At 39.4% G+C, this 23,058-nt stretch overlaps 1 protein-coding gene across 2 annotated transcripts in view; it reads right to left on the reverse strand.

Moving 5' to 3' along the window:
• Window positions 1-23,058, reverse strand: part of LOC113026231 (metabotropic glutamate receptor 8-like) — a 155,749-nt gene that overhangs the window by 55,845 nt on the left and 76,846 nt on the right. For both annotated transcript variants that reach the window (XM_026174762.2, XM_026174761.2), the window contains exon 3: window positions 15,140-15,356. In XM_026174762.2, the coding sequence (XP_026030547.1) occupies window positions 15,140-15,356 (217 nt within the window). The remainder of the gene's footprint in view (window positions 1-15,139; window positions 15,357-23,058) is intronic.

A 23,058-nucleotide genomic window follows, 5' to 3' on the forward strand; every position in this document is an offset into this window, starting at 1 on the left:
AGTGCGGTGCTCTGAACGGATAATTGCAGGTGAGCTTCCCTCCCTCCAAGACATCTACAGGAAGCGCTGCCTGAGGAAAGCGGGGAGGATCATCAAGGACTCCAGTCACCCCAGCCATAAACTGTTCAGACTGCTTCCATCAGGAAGGAGGTTCTGCAGCATCCGGTCCCGTACCAGCAGACTGAGAGACAGCTTTTTCCATCAGGCCATCAGACTGCTGAACACGTCATAGACACCTCAGCTTCACTACTGGAACTTTAACATTATGCACTCCATACTGTACAGTAACGCCACTGTTTTGCACATGTCTCACTCTGTATATTTTATATATTTTATTATTATTATTATTATTATTATTATTATTATTTTATTTTTATTTTTTTTTACTATTTAATTTGTAAAAATGTGTACACACACACACACACACACACACACACACACACACACGTAGGTAAATATTTAGTATACACATCCAGAAATGCATACACTATTATATATTGTACATATATTTATTAGTTTCAGGTTGGCCATTCTTGTATTTTGCTCGTTTGTGTTGTTGTGTTTGCACATCTCTGTTGCTTGTGGGGCTCGCACACAAGAATTTCACTCGCATGTGCTGTGCCAGTGTGCCTGCACATGTGATGTGACAATAAAAGTGATTTGATTTGATTTGATTTGAGGTGGCTTGCAGAGATGGCGAGATCCTTTCTTGTGAGGGAAATGTGTTCAAAATATGTTCACTTAGGTTTCTGTCTGCTTCAACCAGCTCTGATGATTAAGACAAGAAGCAGCAGTTACTGAATCAAATGGAAACAGACATAGAAAATAAAGGCCGTGGTAATAATAATAACAAAATACCTTGTACCTAGGCTCCTGTGGAGGTAAGGTGAGTAACATAGTCCTGATGACATTACAGGGATAGAATAACACTATGAGTGCTCAGTAAGAGGACAAAAATAAAGTCCATAAAGAATACTGTATGAGATCTTTTGCCCAGTTTAAAACTCTTTACATCCATCAGATCACCAGTGAACCTGGGTATGGTTAGGTTGCATTATAACTACATGCTAAACAACTGTGGTTTCAGACATTAGGAACTGTTACCTATCAAGTTTCTTATTTGCATTGTGGCCTTCACATCCTTCTGATTTCTATTTAATTATGCTTCAATACTGTGCAAAAGTTTTGAGCCACCCATTAGTTATTTATATTCTGCTACCACAAAGATGCAGTAGTTTCTTGAAACTAGACTATAAAGAGACAGATTCAACATATTTCTCCTATATCAGCTTCCCTTTACTGGCTCTCTGATTAATCAAGAATCTAATTTAAAATACTTCTCACCACATACAAGGTCTTCAATCAGGTCCCATCTTATCTTAAAGACCTTATATAACTGTATGGTCTGATGGTTGGGGTTACTATGTGGTATTGTAGGGTCTTTACCTTACAATATTAAGTTCCTTGAGGAAAATCTTGTTTCAATATAAATAAAACTGAACTGAATTAAAACAACAATACATGGAAAAACAGTAAATACAACAGGGCAAAAACAGGGTTTGTACAGTTCTAACTAAGTTCGAAAGTCAGTATTTGCTGACCACCGTTATTCTTCATCATCGTCAGCCTGAATTTTCTTGTGCAGGCTTTCTGGTAATTTCTTTACTTTAGTCTATTCAGTTGTTCCACTGTGTGTGTTTTTCTATCCAGGTATGCTTTTTCTGCAATTGTGGTTGGCATCACTGTCATGCTCAAAACGAAGCTGCCTTTTGTCTGTTAGGTGTTTTCCAGATGGTATTTCATGGTGGATCAAAATCTATTGGAATCACAAACGCAGAAAAGTACCATCAGTTTGGGCAGTTATCAACACCACTGGCTGAAATGCAGCCCCGAACCACAACAGAGCCTTTGTTATGTTACAGATAGCTGTAGACACCTACTGCTGCTCTCATCAGTCTCTTTTGTACATACTGAAAACAATTTGAACCAAAAACCTCAAGTTTGCATTTGTCACTCCAGAAGACCTACTGCCGCTACTTTTCACTCCAGAAAAATGTCATTTGACATAACTATGCCTTATCTCACTGTGTCCCTTCCTGAAGAATGGCTTCCACTGAGGCCTTTTCTGATTAGATTTTGGTAAACAGCAGATGTGTCTTGGTTCAAGCTGGATTTTCTAGGTCGGCCACTGCCAGAAGGCTAGTAATAATAAAGTGGCAAAAGTTACCGTTTAAAATTGGCTCTTTGCTAAATTGTCTGACATGTATAGATGTGACACCACTTCAGCCCTTGAGTTCAGTAAATTTTTATGCTTGAATAATTCATAGGTCAGTGGTAAGTGGCTTAAGATAAACAACAAACAAAAAGAAAATGTTTTCCTTTGAAAATGACTGTGGACAAGGACAAGACTAAAAACCAGAAAAGCTGGCAAGGTGTGCATTTAGTATATTACTTTAGTTCAATATCTAACCTTATACAGTGGTAGGCTTGAGGATTAGTTAGCAGTAGTCTATAAAATGCTGCCAGTTAATGTTACAGATTGCTGCTAGAGCTAACCTATGCTTCGTTCATCATATCATTTTATTTTATTTTGTCATGTTTGTGTATTCTTCAGTATTGGTGAATAAATCGGCTGGTCTACACCTCACCTCTGTCTCCTGTCATCTACTTTAATCCATTTGCTATTGTTCATCGACATCCTAACAAGAGATAAGCAAAACTCTAGTCTTTATCTCAAACAAGTCACTGGTGACCTGCTGTTTGTTGTGACTTTAAAAATGCTTTGATGGTCTTAACCCTGTAAAGCCTGCACCAGTGTCAAATCAAATCAAATCAAATCACTTTTATTGTCACATCACATGTGCAGGTACATTGGTACAGCACATGTGAGTGAAATTCTTGTGTGCGAGCTTCACAAGCAACAGAGTTGTGCAAAATACAATAATATAAACAAGCAAAATACAAGAATGGCTACATCTGAAACTAATAAATATATGTACAATATATAATAGTATATGCATTTCTGGATGTGTATACTAAATATTTTTCTACGTGTGTGTGTGTGTGTGTGTGTGTGTGTGTGTGTGTGTGTGTGTGTGTGTGTGTGTGTACACATATTTTACAAATTAAATAGAGTAAACAATAAAAAAAAAATATATATACAGAAAAATATACAGAGTTGAGACATGATAAAATATATAAAAATATACAGAGTTGAGACATGAATATACAGAGTTGGGACGTGTCTGTTGGAAAACATATTAATTTATTGCAATTTATTTGGCCTTTTCAAGGGAAAAAATTACACTGATTATGTAGAAGTCTCAATACAAATACTCATGCATCAAATTCGATGCACAAGGCTTTAAGGCTTTAAGGGGTTGACTGAAACAGAGTCAAAGCCTGAAAGAAAAATCTTTACACAAGGTTTGTACAAAGATTGACAAACAAGAGAAACTAATAAGCAACTCTAGTTTAAAGCCTAAACCCAGCATTAGCAAAGCCCTTATCTTAAGGCCTTCTAGACATGTGCTCAGTCTGCTCATTGGTGCTAGCTAACATATTTGGAGACATTTTCAAGCTGTCCCTTTCCCAGGCCACTGTGCCCACTTCAATCCCACCACTATTGTGTCCTTTCTAACACTTTTCACTGATTGCATTTGTTACTTTTACTTTAGCTGTATTTTTTTTTATCTCATTTATTTTAATATTGTTAGAAGTTTTATTTCATGTTATTTATCATATTAGATTGTTTTTATGTGTGCTGTGTGAAGGAACTCCAGTAAAATAAGAATTTCATTATACAGTATAAACTCAAACTCTGCATGTGCATATAACAATAAAACTACCATTTTTACTTCTACCAACAAAAGCGTTTTGTACTTCCAGAAAAAAAAGCAACTTGTTATTTCTAACCTAGCTCTCCTGGAGATTATCAATGGGCTGGAGGTTTTCAGATGTTATCCAAAGACAGTCAAAAGGCAGCACATGAACAAGACAGAAGACCAAAACATAGCAAGGCATACTACTACATTTATATTCATTTATTCCATCGCTAAGGACCAGTGTTGGTCAAGTTACTTGAAAAAAGTAATCAGTAACTGATTACTGATTACTTCCCCCAAAAAGTAATCCCGTTACTTTACTGATTACTTATTTTCAAAAGTAATTAATTACTTAGTTACTTTTTAAAAACACGATTTACAACCTGAATAGGTGATAAAGTGATAGATCTTTCAGCCCAATTCTACTTTTTCTACATAATCCATCATACAAAATGTAATCAAATGGAAAAGTCTCTTTTTTAAATCTTGTTTTATCAGTTTTAATCTTTTAACTTTATGCATCAAGCAAAAATTTAATTATATGCAACATTCTCTGACTGGAAGAAATTTGTTTAATATTTAAACCTATTTTCTGCACATTCCAGCGCATAATTTTCTTTTTTTGTGTTTACACTCACTCTTTCAAATAGATGCAAGTAAAACACAGCAGAAAATAAATAAAGTCAAAGACTAGCGGTCCTTTTGCTCTATTTTCACCTGTAAAGCAGGAGCAGGGTAGGCGGAGGTTTACCCTGGTGCAGGTGTGCCGCGGCGGTCAGTTGAAGAATCCGCGAGTTTCTCTGTGAGTTTTCCATTACGTCGTTGCGCACTTGGTGCTTGCTTGGAAGTTTAGGGGTTTTTTTCGCTGTAAAAATAAGTTTTCTTCCCACGCACAACGGACACTAATGTTTTTGTCACTTTTTATGGAATCAAACTTAAAGTAAGGTCAGTACTTCCACGCTTTAAACGCTGCACGCTCATACTCTCTCCCACACTCGATATATTATCCACTGTTGATCTGCACACAGCGGTTGTCATGAACGTCGCACTTGCTTACGTCACTGTCATGACACATTCTCGCAAAAAAAAATCACGGTTTTAGTAACGCAGTAATGCAGCGTTCCTACGGGAAAGTAACGGTAATCTAATTACCGTTTTTGCAATAGTAATCCCTTACTTTACTCGTTACTTGAAAAAGTAATCGGATTACAGTAAGTAACGCGTTACTGCCCATCTCTGCTAAGGACAGATAAACTATTCATAAGATTACTCTAACATCTGATTGTGAAGTCAGTTATATTCAACCAATGTAGGCAAACTTAACATTGTAGGAACAGTGGTTACAAACTTGGAAATAATTTTGTGCACACAACTTTGGTGTATCTGGCATTCCAGAAACCTGCAGTACGTTTCTGTTGGTATGATCCTTTGATGGTAGAACTAGAGTCAGGTGACAGTCATGTTTAATTCCTACATAGCTGAGCTCTCATTTTACTTCTAGTGTCTTCCTTTTTCCTTTCAAACACTGCAGCTGCCGACTCAAGCATCATGATGACATGGGTTTGGTGTGTCCTTTCAGTGCAAGCATAAGCTGTGATGAAATCTACAGCAACAGTTCATCACTGTGACTCAGTCAGGACCTGTGTGATACCTCTCATGGTTGCTCTATGTGTCTGGAAAAGAAGAAAATACGCTGCTTTATTGAAATGTGAGGATGCTACAAGTTTCTTCTAAATGGGCCTAATGTACTTTTTTAAGAAGCACATTCTGGGATATTTATTCAAGCTGCATCTATGTCTGACATTATACCTCAATATGGTAAATGGGCTGGTTCTTACATAGTACCTTTCTACACTTTCTGAGCATGCAAAGCACTTTACACAACTTGCCTCATTCGCATAAGCACATTTTTTTCTATATATATTTTTTAACTGCTTGTCTGTGTCTGTGCTCTGTCTAACATTCACACTCCGATGGATGCATCAGAGTGCAACTTAGGGTTATTATCTTGCCCAACGGTACTTGGCATGCAGACTGCAGTACCGAGGGACTGAACCATCAAACTTCTGATTAGCAAATGACCTGCTCTACCTCTTGAGCTGCAGCCAGCCCCACTGATTTTGTTTTTCCTTGAGATTGTTTTATGTCCCTTTGCAGCTGATTTAGGAATTTGGAGGACTGTTTTTATATCTTTAGTTACTATGAGTCTTTCCCCTTTTTTTTGCATTTGCATTTTCTTTTTCTGCATCTTTCTGTAGATCATCTGAGCTATGCAACATTCTCCAAGGGCTATTGTGCCAACTTGGTCTGTGATGATATTCTATAATTCAGCTTTGTCTATTAATCTTCTAACATTTGATTTCTTGAGAGCAAATGGTATCCAGCTGCTAATTCCTACCAGTAAGCTACAGCTATCAAAGCTAATTTAGCTTCCACCAGACCTGTAAAAGCCCCAAAGTATCTAGAAATTTGCTGTTCCTGTCCTTAAAAATTCTGCTGTAAACAGTCCTGTTACTTCAGCAGCCTCTTACTGAAATCCTGGGACTAAGCTCCCAAATGACACACCCTTCCTTCTTAGTGCAAATGACTTTCACCTCCCCCTCACCTCACTGTGTCCGACTGGCTGCCACTAATGGACTGTTTTATGTGTTGGAGAAAAGGTTAGTTACTAACTGCAGATGCTCTCCTCTCAAGGGAGGAAAGGTGGAGGAATCCCTTCCCATGAAATATTCATCCACTCCTTTGACTGCATGCAGAGCATAAGGATGAAAAAAACTCCTCTTCAGGAAAAAATGAAAATAAATAAATGAGTGATAACAAGAAAATAGGGTAAAAGTCAGAAAATACATTTCATCCATGACTGGACAACAGCAAATGTGAAAAGCATATATTTAACAGGGGGACAGTTAACAGAAAGCATGTATGCCATACGGTAGAATGGGAAAAAAAGAAAAAAGTTTAAGGGCTAAAGAAATACAGATGAGAAGATAGAAGAAAATGGGGAACTGAGAGAAACAAAAGCAGATTATCTTGTACAGGATTTTACACTTCAGAAGAAGAAAAACGACAGCAGAGTTTTTCCACAGCTGATCCAACAGAAAGCCAGTGGAAATACAAACAATCAGTTTCTCTAGTTAATCTGCTGCAAACACACAAATACACAGAGGACTATACTATATCTGACTAAAAACTGAAGGAGGGGGAATATCTGCTGCTATTCAAAAAATAATATTTTCTTGTGACAGTTTTTCATTATTAAAATGCTAAACTTTCACCCTGAGTCAAGGAAAAAACAGCAGATAACTCTGCATCTTTGCTTCCTCGAAAGATGACTGAAGCTGCTGGATATTTATTCATTACAACAAATTTACATCATTACACCTTGTGAAAATTTTAGAATACATTACAAAACTCTTGTTAAAGTTTACTCATTTTATAGCGATTCATTATATATAGTGTACTCTCTTTTTTTTTTAAAGCAGAATCATTTTAAGACAACACTTGTTTGCAGGTTTCGAACATGAACACATAATTAACAGCTTCTGAGCTGGATGTCATTTTGGAGACAGTTGGTGTCATCTCAGTCTGATATAAGTTCAAATAGGACTCAGTCTGCTGACAGCTACGATTTCCCACTGAAAGAAAGCAGGAAGATCACACTTCTCCTGGTGGGGAGGCTCCAGGATTAACTGAACGGTGGTGAGACAGTGACAGACTGAAGAAAGCACAACAGCTTTTCACTGTCAGAGATCAAAACAGTTCTGTTATTCTCTCAATATCTTTTCTAAATGATGTGGTAATATCCTCAGCAAAATACTGAAATACTGAAAACTACAGCCTTAGCAGAGCATTTATTCTACCATTAGACTCAAATGCAAAAGAACCCACCGACCACTTTCATCACTCTCTAGATCTTGTTCTGACATATGGCATAGAAACTGTACATTTAACAGTATTCCTTAAAAACCCTTTTTTGTCAGATCATTTTCTAATAACATTTAAATTCACAGTAATGGGGAATACATTTTATCACAGTAGATGCCTTTTTGAATGTGCTTTAAATAAGTCTAAGAATTGCTCCACTGTTATCTTCTTCCATGCTATGTGCCAACACAGAGCAGAACAGCTACCTGAATGCTACTCCCACAGAGGTCGATTATCTTGTAAATAGTTTAGCATGTTTACTACTATTGTGGCTCCTCTGACAAAGAAAGTATTTGACTCCCTGGTATAATTCTCAAATGTGCATCTTAAAGCACAGATAGCGAAGATGGAAGCAAAGATAACTAGTAAGCTGCAGAGGAAATCTCACTAATTTAGTGACCACCTCTAGTCTTAGTCATAGGTTATTTGTATTCTGTTTCTTTTAGTTTTCATGTCCGATGTTTAGCAACGTCTTATTTTTGTTAGTCTCTCATCTTGTGTGCTCTTTATTTCGTGTGCTCCCCTTGCTTTGTCTGCCATGATTCGTTTTAGGTTCAGTGTTCCCCACTTGTTTCCAATATCTGCGTTATCTCTGTGTATTTAAACCTTTTCCCTAGTTCCTTGTCATGTCATACTGTTTATTCTCTGTGCATTACCAGTGTGTTTTCCCATGCTTTGATTTATGAACTTCATTTTCTGCCACTTCCCATTTGGATTTTTGGACTTTGTTTCCCCCTGTTGCCTTGATTTTGTGTTGCTTCTTTATGCTACTCTATCTTAGAGTCTCTATTTGGGTCCGCATTCAACACATCATGTGACATTTGTGGGTAGCTTGCTCTGGTGGTAACAATGAGCAGTCAGGCTGCAGCAGCAACAGACAGCTGTCGGGATGCAGAGTTGAAAATTCAGCATTGGGTTGCAGGACAAAGGAAGAAGCACACATCTAAGCTGCCTGTTAGGGTTAGTTCATATTGCAAATTTTTCCTTTGCTGAGAGTTTATCATTGAAGCTGTGAGACGTAGAGCCAGAAGCCAAGGCCTTGGTTAAAATGTAATCATCTATAAAAAACTAGTTGCTTCAGCCTCTTATATGAATTACAGGATTCCATTACAGACACATGACAAAGGACAAGGGTCGGCTTTAAACATCTGAACCTTTCCTAGCAAAGCTCCAAAGCAACAATGACGTTTTACCGAGCTTTATCCAGGGATGGAGCATTCAAGACTAGTTTTGTGATTCCCAACCAAACTCTAAAAAAAGAGTAAGCCATTATTTGGTGGGGAGTTGTGTTGGGTTGACCTGTTTACGCTAACATGCTCTGAGAAAGAGGAAACATTTGAGAATTTGCCCAACTCCACAGATCACGGATATTGTGGGACATCAGGAATTTCACTGGAAAAACAAAGCGGACATTTTTTCACATTTTTGCAATATACTGAATGAAAGGAAATACAACAGGAATGTTGGGGAATGTTGACTGAATAGTGATAAAATGTTGTTTTTACTATTCTTGTTTCATATTTTTCATTGTCTAATTGTGAGTATTAGCTTACTGTTACCAGTAGAGCAGTTTGTGAAGAGATACAATTAAAACTGAGTTCATCTTATTGCTCTGGTCTTCTATAACCGTTCCAGTTTCTCATGTGGCCCCTTGGGAAAATTACCTGCTTACCTCTGTCCTAGAGTCATGTAATATCATTCACTGAAGTGGAAGCACCTCTCAGCAGCACAGGAGAGCAGCTGGTGGCCTTACAGATGGAAAGTCTCTCTCCATCGGCCAGCTGTCACACTTTTACAAAGATTAAGAAGATGGAAGGAATTTTTTTATTTTAAAGTTTTTCTGGATTTTAAAGGTTTTCATTTTCTAACCACACAATGAAATATGCATTCATTCATTCTCTGTGTATAATTTGCAATATTATCATCAGCTTGCTTTTTTGTTAATTACTTCATGATAAAATTCAAACCAGACACTTGTGATTTCTGTTGCATTGTCCAACATTCATATATTCAATTTAGCATGTTGAACTAGTGTTAAATAACAGCAACTGAGTAACCTCACAGAGGCCTGATCTCAGCATCGAGTGCCAAAAACTGCAGCTCTTCTAATGATCACTTTGGGCTGGTCCCAAAAGTGAGTCAATCCAAATAGACTGCCACTTTAAATGCCCAACTTTACAGCAGAAGAGCACGTTTACAGCTCCTACAAAAAGTATTTTTCTCTCTAACGTTCCCCAAGCTTAAAGTTTACATTTTAAGATCGTTTTATACTGGCTGGCTGGATGTTGACACTGGCAGCTGTAACTGCTAACTGTCTGCTAGGTTTCACTACAAACGTGAGTCACTACTATGGAGCCTATGAGTCCATATAACTTAGCACTTCAAACTCTGATCTAAATATAGTCACTACTGTTGTGTCATAGCAAGAAGGTCCAAGTTTTTAATTGTGGCAAGACCCTTCTGTTTGGAGGTTGCATGGTTTTCCCAAGGCTGTGCAGATTTTCTCTTTCAATAAAGAATTTGCGAGTTTTCTGCTTAGAAAAGAAATTAAATAATCAAGGCTTGAAAATAGTTCATTGTGGCTAGATTAATCTTTTATAGGTACTGTAGAAAAGACAAAAGACACTGAGATAGCCTAAAGCCAGATGATTTTTCAGTTTCTGCTTTTGTTAAATAACAATTATTCAAATATCCTCACTTGATGAGTGTTTGGTAAAGGCATCAACTCAAGGGGGATATGGGGGTTTCATCAATCTGACCCTGAACTGCTCACCACGCTACAGTCAGAGCTGCAGTTGTTGTCATGGAGACAAACTACATAAGGTGGTCGTGGCAGCAATCCTGTGTTATGTTGTAGTTGAGCAGGTCTCTATGGCCCTCAAGTTACCCACATTAGTAACATCTGGCAATATCTCAGAAGTTGGATCATCAAATCACAAAGAAAACCACATTACAGGGTGCAGGGAGTTACCTCAGAGATAAACCTATTTCCACTTTTACCACCTTCATTGTCTTTTCTCTTTTTCCTTTGGACAGACACTTCTTTCCTCTTCTCTTTCATAGGGGCTAAGGTGAAAAGTCATGTCGCTCAATACATGAGCAGGGCCAAGAAAGGAATTGGCATAGAAACCAGGGGGGCAAAACACCAGCTACTGGTAGATAGAGGAGTCAGTCAACACTGTAGGACCAGACTGGTCCAAGTTAGCATTACTTGGATTGACTACCAGAAAGGCTATGAAATAATGCCTCACACATGGATCTTGGAAAACCTATAACTATACAAGATCAACAGGATAAGAGCCTTCATTAGAGAAATGAACATTTCTATGGTAGTTTAATTTTAATGGACAGAGAAAAAAATATCAATTAAAAATCCAAAAACCAAACATTTTCATAAAAGTTATAAATTGATTTGCAAGTTATTGAGTAAAATGAGTATAATAACAAGCTATTTTGATTAAGATTAACATTGCTCCCATTCATATCTCAATAACAAGACCACAGTCACCAAGAACACCATTATTAACACAATACACTGAATGGATTTAAATTTTGCGCTGCCCATCTCCTTTCTCATGAAAACACACGTACAGACCAATCTTAGGTTTGTGAGTGAACCCCTAAATAATTCAGAGAAAGCTTGGGAGAAACTCCTGTGTTCAAAATTGAGATAAAATCAAAATCGTGCTCTTTGGCACCAGCTTGATCCCCCATGATTGGAGGAAGAGAAATGCTTAGTGTTACCCAAAGAACACACACAGTCAAGCACAGAGTTGAAAATGTTTAGCAGAGAAACAGCTAAAGTTTCTCTGCTAAAGGTACAGAACAACTTCACCACATTGACAGGCCAAGGGATGTGACCATGTACTGTAACAATTTGGAACAGAACCTCCCTCCTTCAACCAGAACACTAAAGACAGGTTTGTGTGGGTCTTCCAGCATGACAACAACCCAAAACAGACAACCATGCCAACAAAGGAGTGGAACCACGTTAAGGTCATGCAGTGTCCTACCAAGTCTCCAGACCTCAGCCTTATTGAAAGTCTGTTGAAGGAAGTGAAGCTTCAGGGTGCCAAGTTCCCGCCAAAACACTTAAAGGATTTAGAGAGTTTCAGCTAAGAGGAGTGGGTTCAATCTACTCCTGAGGTGTGTGCAAACCTCATGACAAGAATTGTTTTACCACTGTACTTGTCAGTACATAATACCGTCCCTATTATAATAATTATGCAATACGATGTTGCAAACATGCAAAGAACTGCATGTTGAGAAAGCCTGGAGAACTATTCTAGAACTAAGACTGATCAAAGAAATTACGAGCAAGCTTTCTTGAAATTTCAGGTTGAACTTAAAACATAAAGGTGGTCATACCGTTACTGAGATTCAGGCTTGTTACAAACTGTTCTTTACCTTTATATTTCTACTCATGTCTGCACATTTCAATAAATAGCTCCATCCATTTTCCTTTTTCCAAGCAAAAAATAAAGAAATCAGGGGAAGCAAGAGACTTTTGCACAGTATTGTAAATACATATTCACTCTGTTAATGAAGCCATTTGCATGTGCAGCATCGTGTGTTTGCACAGTGACAACAGCAGCATAGATGACACCTCACTGAGCCCACACAGGAGCCACAGCTGCTCTCTGCACAGTTATTAATCAGATGCTTTTAAAAGCCTCCATCGCAGCCATTTTTCATCATTAGTACAGCTGCCATCATTTGCGCAGAGATTACAGCAGTGTTGCAAAGCCAGATAAATGTGTCAGCAATAAAGCAACAAGGTGATAAAGCAGAATACATGACAGATGGAAAATGAAAAATGTAATTACATTTAAATTAACTTTTTCTAGTCATAGTTCTTCTTTTTACTGTAAGTCATGCACAGAGAAATAGCTTTTTCTCTTATAATCTGAACTATATATAATAATTCAGCACTTGCTTGAATATCATATCATAAATATCAGCAAAGTATGTTCGTGACATTTTGGACGTATAATAAATAGAGTGCCCTTTGTCACGAATCCAGGTTTTTCACCCAGTGTTTTCAGTTTTGGACGCTCTGTTTCTGTCAAACAGAAAATGTCAATATTCCCCATGCCCAGTCGTTGTTTCTGTTAGGTCTTCCATGTCCATAGTCACTTTTGTCTTTGTTTACTTTGGTCTGTCAAGTTTATCTGTTTAGTCTCCATCGCAGTGTTTATGCTTCCTGTGTTATTTTAATGGCCTCTCATCTCAAGTGCATTATGTTCAATTTTGCTTCCCCTCTTGCTTGTTAATTGATTCTATTCACCTACGCCTTGTTTTCCCCAGCTGTGTCTCTTTCCCTGATTACCTTGTGTGTATATTTAACCCTTAGTTTTCCTTAGTTCTTTGTCATGTTGTACTGTTTGTCTGCCTGCGGTTTTCCCCACGTTTTACCTGCTTCAGATTACTTTTGAATCCTGTTTGCTTCAGCCACCAGGATCTGCTGCCTGACCTGAATAAAGGTGAATTTTTTCGTTTGTTCAAACCTGTCTTGGAGTCTGTATTTTGGGTCCAAATTCTACATAAACTATGAATCCCCTTCCTTCTCAAAATAAGATACAAATAGAACAAAGAAGAACAATACACTATGGTGTGTATATATGAACAAATGTATAGTGTGGGTGGGGTATTCTGTGGGAGGTGTTTCGGGAGTATGGGGTGTCTAGTCCATTGCTATTAGCCGTTCAGTTCCTATATATAAACATTGTGGGAGCTCGTTCTGCATTGCCGGCAATAAGTCGGGAACATTAAGTTGTTCCCAGTACATGCTGAACTCCGGCACTGATTCTTTTAATGCTTTTTATGTACAGAATGTCTTGCCATGTGGTGGAAGGCTTCCACTTTGGTGGCCTTAGAATCTTTCCGCTTTTTGAAGATGATATGGTTCTATATGCTTCATCAGATTGTATCCAGCTCAGATTTGAGTGGTGCACAGCTGAATGTGAAGCGGTGGAAATGAGAATCAGTACCTCCAAGTCTGAGTCCTCAACCATGAAGGGGTTGAGTGCCTAATCCAAGTCAAGGATGAGTTGCTGCCAACAGTGGAGGAGTTTAAGTAACTCATGGTTTTGTTCATGAGTAACTGGAGAAGAGAGTGGGAGATCGACAGATGGATTCAGGTTATGGCTGCAGAAAAGTGGATGTTGCATTATTCCGTTGTGATAAAAAGAGCATGAAAGCAAAGCTCTCAGTATACTGGTTGATGTATCTCTCTGCTCTCCCCTATGATCACAAGGTCTGGGTAGTTACTAATAGAATCAGACTGTGGATACAAAGTGGCAAGGGCCATCCACCCATAGAGACAGGGTGAGAAGTTTATCCATCCGGAGGGGTTCAAAGCAAAGCAGCAACTCCCCCACATTGAAAGGAGCAGGTTGAGGTGGTTGGGGCATCTGAAAGGATACCTCCTGGGTGCCTCCTGGGTGAGAGGTTATAGCAATGTCCCACCAGAAGGAGGCCCCCTTGTAGACCCAGGACTTGCTGGAGAGATTATATCTCTCGGCTGGCCTAGGAACAACTCTGTGTTTCCCCAGACAAGCAGGAAGAGGTGGCTAGGAAGATGAAAGTGCATCCTATTTCAACTAATCATCTGTCATATGTTTCTAGAACTTGATCGGAATCTACCTGTGGTAAATTATGTTTTTCAGTAAATACAGATACAATTTGAATGTCAGAGCAGAAACCAAGCCATGAGGTCTCTATATTTTTGAGACAGGATTTTATCAAGGTACAGATCTGGGAAAGAATACCGAAAAATATCGTCATTTTCCAATGAGCGCAGTGGCCTCATCATTTATTATCCATAAATGGAAGAATTTTGGAAACACCAAGACTCCTCCTAGAGCTGGCTGCCCTGCATTGCAAGCTCATCTGTTTAAATCATATCATAAGCCGTCATCATTCAAAGTGTGATAGAGCCAGTCCCAGCCTCTGATTAATTTAAGTAACAAAACAGAACAGAATCAGTTAAATTGAATTGAACAACTACATACAAACAAAATGCTAATCTCTATCAAACATGTGGTCACTGGTTAATTTCAAAAGTTTATATTAATTAATGTAAGGGCTTAACTCCATGTGATAACATTTTATTCAGTAAGCGCCAAACCTGATTACCTCACAGTGACCAGTCAAGGAGAAATGTGTCAACTTCTGGCATAATAAGATCAATAATCAGTTAGAAGACATCTTCTGTTCATTCATCAACAGAGTGCAGCAAATTTATCAGATCAATAGCTTTTGGTCCCATTTAACTCAATTAGTTTTAAAAGTTCAATATTTAATTAAGCTCTCTCGAGTACCAAAGTATAAAAAACTTTTAAATCTCACTTTGACTTGAATTAACTGTATATCTGTTTACAGTTTCCTACCCAACTCTCTGGAGATCTGGACAAAAGCATCAACGCCGCTCTCGCCGTAGTTTCCCTCTGAGGCAAGGGTGGACACGTAGTTCCAGCCCATCGCTGTCACAATGTCTAGCATGGCCTGAGCCTGATAGGAGTCGGGAGGAACCACACGGGAGAAGAAGTCATAGCGTGTGTTGTCACTGAGCTCTGGAGCTGTCGACGCATAGCTGATCTGAGGAATCTGTGGAGAAACAGCAAGGTTAAAACCACTAGACCCATAGAAGTGCAGATAATGCAGGCTACTGTATAAGCCGGTTTTAGTTTATTGCAACTTTCCATTACATCATGAAAAACTCAAAATTACACTGCAAAAAGCAAACTAATAAAACAGACAATAACATGTCCTATAATTTTGGGATGATATAGAAAACTTTTAACCATAATATGTCATGCTTAAGCATCTTGATCAAATGATATGTATCAGTGTTGTTTGTTTGTACATTTTTAACCATTTTTCTAATGTGCTTCTCCCAGCTGAAAATATAACAGATCTGTTAGAAAAATAGTTGCAACATGTTCTTAATTGTTCATTCATTTGCATGTAAAAAAACAAAACTTGGCTGTACAACAAATAAAGAATAATAATCAATATATATGGAAAAACTTTCAGCGCAACAGGCTAAGAGAAGATTTCAGGAATAGAAGATGCAAACTGACAGACAATCTCAAAAACAGAAATACTGTAGCTCACAAAAACATGCAAAAATTAACCCATCGAAGTTATCAAAAGAGTAGTGGAGAATATATATATATATATATATATATATATATATTTTTTTTTTTATTTTTTTTTTTTATTGAAGACATCAGAAGTCATACAAACCAAACTATGAACTTAAAAGATATGGAGGAATAAAGTAGTGATTTTACTCAGGCTGTTAAATATTGTCCACATTCATTTTCAAACATCTAACAGTTGATTTGTTAAGATTTAAACAAACTTCCAACTCCTGTCAGATTCAAATTAGTGAGCTTTACGGTGTGAAAAAGAGAAGTCATAGATCCTGCTGTAGGCAGGCCAACAGGCCTGCCGGGGCTGGATAATGGTCCTTTAGAGAAAGATTGAAGAGCTGATTGATTTCAACTTCAGTGTGTTGAACAGAGCACCACTGGACACCTCATCAGGATTCACAGAGGGAAAGGAAGAGGGAGGAAGATAGACAGCTGGGGGCCTAACAGCAACACAAATGTCACTCAGCCTGACTTGCTCAGTGACAGTCTACAAATTAAACACTGTACTGTAAATGCAACCCTGTCTGAGAGCTGACACTATCAGAGCACTGCAGGTTTAACACATCAGAGAGAAGCTGAAGTTTATTTCCTACAGAACTACAGAGCCTACATTTCCTGCAGAAATGAAGAACATCCCTGAGGTTCTGCTCATATTGAAAAGAAACTAAAAAAAAAAAGGGAAGGGAGAATATAAAAAATAAATGCAGTTACTTTTATTTAAGTTACAACTCTGATAGAAGTCATCCAATATAGTTTATCAGAAATTATAATAGGCTTGTTTTAATTGCTGATATGAATCATAAAAAGTACAACACAAAATAAAAAACATAAAAAATAAAAAAAACTTTTTTGTATTTTCCATATCAGTGATCCTACAGCTGGATTTACATTTTCTCTTCTGGAGTTAATAGTGGAGATCCACATTTTCCATTCAACAAGGAATTAATTAATTTCGGGGCGAAATGTCAGCAATTCAGAGACTCAGAAAAACAACCTGTCACGTTAAGGATGCAGCGACTCCAAGACCTTATTTAAAACATAAATCGTTCTGCATCATTATCGCAATAACAGCGTATGTCCCCCCCTCGGCCAACGCGGATGCAGCCTGTGACACTCTCCACTCAGTGGTCAGCAGACTGCAAACACAATCTCCGAGAGCCCTTCTCATAATATCAGGGGACTTCAATCATGCCTCACTGGACTCCACACTGCCCACCTTCACCCAGTATGTGACCTGCTCAACCAGAGACAATAAAACACTGGACTTACTGTATGCCAATGCTGAAGAGGCATACAGTTCATCACCTCTCCCTCCCCTGGGCAGATCTGATCACAACCTGGTGCACCTTGTCCCTGTGTATGAGCCCTTAGTACGCAGGGAGCCACCAGCCACCCGCACAGTGCAGAGATGGTCAGAGGAGAGCGAGGAGGCTCTTAAGGACTGTTTTGAGTCGACTGTGTGGGAGGTGATCTGTGACGACCATGGAGAGGACATCGACAGCCTTACTACATGCATTACTGACTATATTAATTTCTGTGTGGATAACACCGTACCTACCAGGACTGTACGGTGTTTCTCCAACAACAAACCTTGGATTACCCCAGAAATTAAAACCGTCCTCAAGCAGAAGAGGAGGGCCTTCAAATCCAGAGACAAAGAGGAGTTGAAAAGGGTGCAGAGAGAGTTGAGGGGACTGATAAGGAATGGGAAGGACAGCTACAGGCAGAAGATGGAGAACCAGCTTCAGCAAAACAACGTTGGTGAAGTCTGGAGAGGCCTCAGAACCATCTCAGGCCACAAACAGCAGAACTCTCTGCCTGGGAGGGATGTGAGGTGGGCAAATGAACTGAATCATTTCTTCAACAGATTTGATTCAACCATGAGGCAGTCTGCAACATCGGCTGCAGACTCACCCACCCCCACTGCTGCTGTTCCACCTCTGACACCTCAGACACTTCACACCTCCTCTATTCACCCTGCTCACTCCTCCCCACCCCCAACAACAGCATCCAATACACACTCAACACAAGGCTCCAGCCTGTCTCTCTCAACCACCCAGGTTAGGAGGGAACTGAGGAGGATTAATGGCAAGAAGGCAGCGGGCCCAGATGGCATCAGCTCGAGGGTCGTCAGGTCCTGCGTGGACCAACTGTGTGGGGTGATGGAGCACCTCTTCAACCTGAGCCTGAGGTTGGGAAGAGTCCCACAGCTCTGGAAAACCTCCTGTGTTGTACCAGTGCCAAAGACTTCACGCCCCAAGGACTTCAACAGCTACAGGCCGGTGGCTCTGACATCCCACCTGATGAAGACCCTGGAGCGGTTGGTCCTGGCTCAGCTTCGGCGCCTAACAAGCTCATCACTGGACCCACTTCAGTTTGCCTACCAGCCTGGCATTGGAGCGGATGATGCCGTCATTCACCTCCTACATCGTTCCCTCGCTCACCTGGAGACCGCTGGAAGCACTGTGAGAATCATGTTCTTTGATTTCTCCAGTGCCTTCAACACTATTCTTCCCTCGGTTCTGAAGGACAAGCTGGAGAACTCTGGAGTGGACCATCACCTCACTACCTGGATTTTGGACTACCTCACCGACCGACCACAGTATGTGAGGACTCAGGGCTGTGTGTCGGACAGGGTCGTCTGCAGTACGGGGGCCCCACAGGGAACGGTTCTGGCTCCGTTCCTCTTCACCATCTACACTGCAGACTTCTCCCACAATTCCACCCAGTGCTTCCTGCAGAAGTTCTCTGATGACTCTGCAATAGTCGGCCTCATCACTGATGGGGACGACAAGGAGTACAGAGGACTGACTCAAGACTTTGTGGACTGGTGCCAGCTGAACTACCTCCAGATCAACGCCAGTAAAACCAAGGAGCTGGTGGTAGACTTCCGCAGGCACAAGCATTCTCCACTGCAACCACTGAACATCCAAGGTATGGACATTGAGGCTGTGGACAGCTACAGGTACCTTGGTGTTCATCTGAACAATAGACTGGACTGGACTCATAACTCAGACGCCCTCTACAGGAAAGGGCAGAGCAGGCTGTACCTGCTGCGGAGACTCAGGTCGTTTGGAGTGGAGGGCCCACTCCTGAAGACCTTCTATGACTCTGTGGTGGCTTCTGCTATCTTTTATGGTGTGGTCTGCTGGGGCGGCAGCATCTCTGCTGGGGACAGGAAGAGACTGAACAGGGTGATCCGAAGGGCCAGCTCTGTTCTAGGATGCCCTCTGGACCCAGTGGAGGTGGTGAGTGACAAGAGAATGGCGGCTAAGCTGTCATCCCTGTTGGACAACGTCTCCCACCCCATGCAGCAGACTGTGACAGCACTGAGCAGCTCCTTCAGTGGGAGACTGCGGCACCCACGGTGTGGGACGGAGAGATTTCGCAGGTCTTTCCTCCCCACTGCTGTCAGACTCCACAACAAAGACTTTAACTGAACAAACACACACATCCACACATGTGCAATAACACTAAGTGCAATAATCCTTTCTGTCATCGTTGTATTTTTACTCAGTTGTATATAGCATTCGTATTCTATTTTTATCTTATTGTATATTTTTATTCTATTTTATTCTACTGTATATAGTATATTATTTTATTCTATTCTGTACAGCTGTGTACTGTATTTATTCTTATTGTATTCTAATTTTTGCGTCATAACTTTTGCACTGTCCACTTCCTGCTGTGACAAAACAAATTTCCCACGTGTGGGACTAATAAAGGTTATCTTATCTTATCTTATCTTATCATGTTTTCCTTCAGACTTTGGGAAATGAAATATTTTCTATGTAGGTACTGCACAAAAATCATACGTTTTAAATCAAGACTGACAAATACCAATGCATAAAATAAAACTAATATGCATAAACCTTTCACAGGGCCTACAGTATGTTGCAAAATTCTTAACCAAGTTTTCATTTTAAGGCTCAAACAATGCAGGATTTAAAAGATTCAAGTAAATAGATGTCAAAGAAAGAAACCATTATTGGCTAAAAAACAATAACACGCTCCAGAGAGAAGTAAAACATCTTGTAATTGGGGACCAAGAAACAAAGCTGCATAGGAGCCCCTAGTATGTCTTTTCTGTATGATTATACTGTTATTAACATGAGCACCAGTTACACTAATACCTGCTTTAAAGGGCCTTTTCACTTTTTTGGTGATTAGCTGATTTAAAGTTTCTCTCCTGGTATTGCATTGCTTAAACTTTCTTGTTTTTATTAAAATGACACAGCACAGAGGCACTAATCATGGCACCATATTAATGAGCTCTAAGCACAAAATCCATAAAGACTTGGCTCTACCACACCAGGCTGTGCCCCTGAGACAATCCAGCACATAACTGCAGGGTTCAAGATGTTAGCAGGCAGGGCATACATTGAAAACCATAACCAGGAGGATGGCATAGTATACCCAGTAACATCCCAGTATAGTTTGGAAGTCCCTATATCAAAACGGGATACGCCCCCTATAAGTGGGTGGTTGAGAATGACCCTGCTAAGGTCCTGTGGGACTTTCAGATACATACGGAAAAATTGGTCAACCAGACATAGTAGTGGTGGACAAGCAGAAGAAGACAGCCGCAGTGATAGATGTAGCTATACCAAAGGAACTGTAGAAGCTTGCAGCTTGGTAGAAAACATGCAACAAGAAGAAATGAGAGTGAGACAAAACTCTCACTCCCATTTCTTCTTGTTGCATGTTGAAGCTCTACTTGGAACCTTGTTAAGATCCAATCATGTAATATATGATTTTTTTCCTATTTTTCAAGTGGTCTTAAATTTTGATCAGGACTGCATATACAGAATCAGTCAAAAGTTTTAGAACGGCCCAAAATTGCTACCCGAAATTGAACCTCCCCAAAAGTAAAACAGTATGTTGGATGTGCCACGCAATGCTCAATTGGTGGGAACTAGTGCGTTAGCACAGTTAGCTTGTTAACGTGTGGATGCCGTCCAGCCCCACGCACGGGGCGATCCGCGGTAACTTGTTAACGGAGATTTGCCGCGTTATGGCGTTAATGTCATTTTAACTAGATTAACGCTGACAGCACTAGTGGGAGCACAACGAATATGACTGCACATTTACTCCGACATCATCCTAGTGCAAAGACAAGTGGAAGCAGACAAAAAACTGTACTTTTGAGTTAAAATATATTTTATAATTTTAATAAATGACAAATTAAAAAGGCATGAACATTTTTTTGTATCAAAAAAATATCGAACCGTGACACCAAAGTATTGAACCAAACCAAACCGTGAATTTTGTGTATCGTTGCCCCCCTAATATATATATGTGTGTGTGTGTGTGTCTTAGCATTGGGGTTTTTGTGCAGACTGATGAATACAGAATATTAATGAATATACAAATTGCTCTCTAGCAGCAGCTCTTCCTGCTACATTCCCTCTGCACCTGTGTACCCCAATTACTCAAATTTACCTTGTTAGGTGCAGGGTGAGTGGAGCAGTTTGAAAGGAAAACAGGTGGTCCATGAGAGTGTTCTTTCTTGAATGTTTAATGAAAGCATGAAGAAATTCAACTGGCATCATACATGTAAGCAAAGCCTTTTTGCTTTTACAAAAACATAATAACAAGGTCTCTACAGGGTGAAAAAATAGATCAAGCTTTGTGGGGGATAAAACTGACTTATAAGAATAATTACAATGATAATAACAATAATAGTAATAATGATTACTGTGTTACAGTTTGTGAAATAAGAGGCCCCTTCCAAATGTGTGTTAAATAAATTGCAGTGACTCACAGACAAAAAACTCTCTTGCCCTTTTGGTGGCTTTTGGAGGACTCTTTGCTAAGCTGAAGGGCTGTAATTTTAGTTAGTAGCTTATTTGGAAACCCTGCTGGTCAGTTCCAAGCACTCACTTCTCCCTCAACACAGACGTGTGATCATCAGTTTTAACAAAACATCACAATACTACAGCTAACTTTATTGCATTGGCTCTGAATTGACCCAAAGTCATTGATATCTGATACAAGTTTCTGACCTTACTGATATCCAATCCAAATATCATATCGCTCCATCTATCTATATGATCTTATTTTAAGTTCATGACTTTGGTTTTATATAATATTTTGGAATCGTGGTGAATTCTCCCACTAGTTTGATCGATGGCAACAATCATTACCCTCCACACTAGAATATTGCTATGCTGGAACAGGAACAGATCCATCTGACACTGAGCTCATATGTTCTTTTTAGGATATCTCTACACATTTTAGCCATATGTGGACATGTTTGCTGTTTTCCGCCATCTCAGGCTGCTTTCTGTCACAGAGACTGATGCTTGTCATTCTGTGACAGCTAAAGCGTTCCACTTGACTGAACAATAAAAGAAGGGATCCATCATTGGTGACAGCTCTCATCCATCATCTTGTATTCTGTGCTCTGTTTTTTATGATTTAAGCTGTTTAGTATCAACTGCCTCTGCCCTGGACAAGAAACAGCTTTCCCCTAGAGGTGAAATTCTGCATGGTTCCTGCTGTTGCATGTTTTTCATGTTTAATGTTTTCTTCTAGCAGTGATCAAAATAAATTCAGGGTAGATTCAAAATGACTGACTATCTCAGAAAATTCTCCCTTCTGGAAAGGCACAAAAAAGTCAATAACTAGAAATTGAGTTTTCTTATTTAATGAAATGTTTATACCAATATTAACTACTTGGTCCTTTCATTTCCAAAGAATTCTCAGAGCTTACTGTCTAAATGTAGCCAGATCAACCAGTTTGTAGGCTTTGACACTAAGTCAGCCCATCTCCACATGACATTTGGCATTCTGCTATTTAAAAGTGAGCTTAAATCTACAGTCAAACAATCAAAAGAACAGTTTGAAGTTGGAGGAAGTGAAACATAGTTCAAGGTTCAAGGTTCTTTATTATTTGTCACATGCATAGTTATACAAGTATAGCACACAGTGAAATGTAGCCTGACACGCTCCTCGACATGTGCAAAAATTGGGGGGGGGGGGGGGGGGGGGGGGGTGTAGAGGAAGAACATTATATATATATATATATATACACATATAGTATATACACTGGGTGAATGTGCAGTAGTAGCAGCAAGCAGGTGAATTCTGTACATTAATATGAATAGATATCTGACTATTTTACAGGATAGACAATATAAACACATTTA

Source organism: Astatotilapia calliptera, chromosome 7 (genome assembly GCF_964374335.1).
Source record: "Astatotilapia calliptera chromosome 7, fAstCal68.1, whole genome shotgun sequence".
Classification (NCBI taxonomy): Eukaryota; Metazoa; Chordata; class Actinopteri; order Cichliformes; family Cichlidae; genus Astatotilapia; species Astatotilapia calliptera.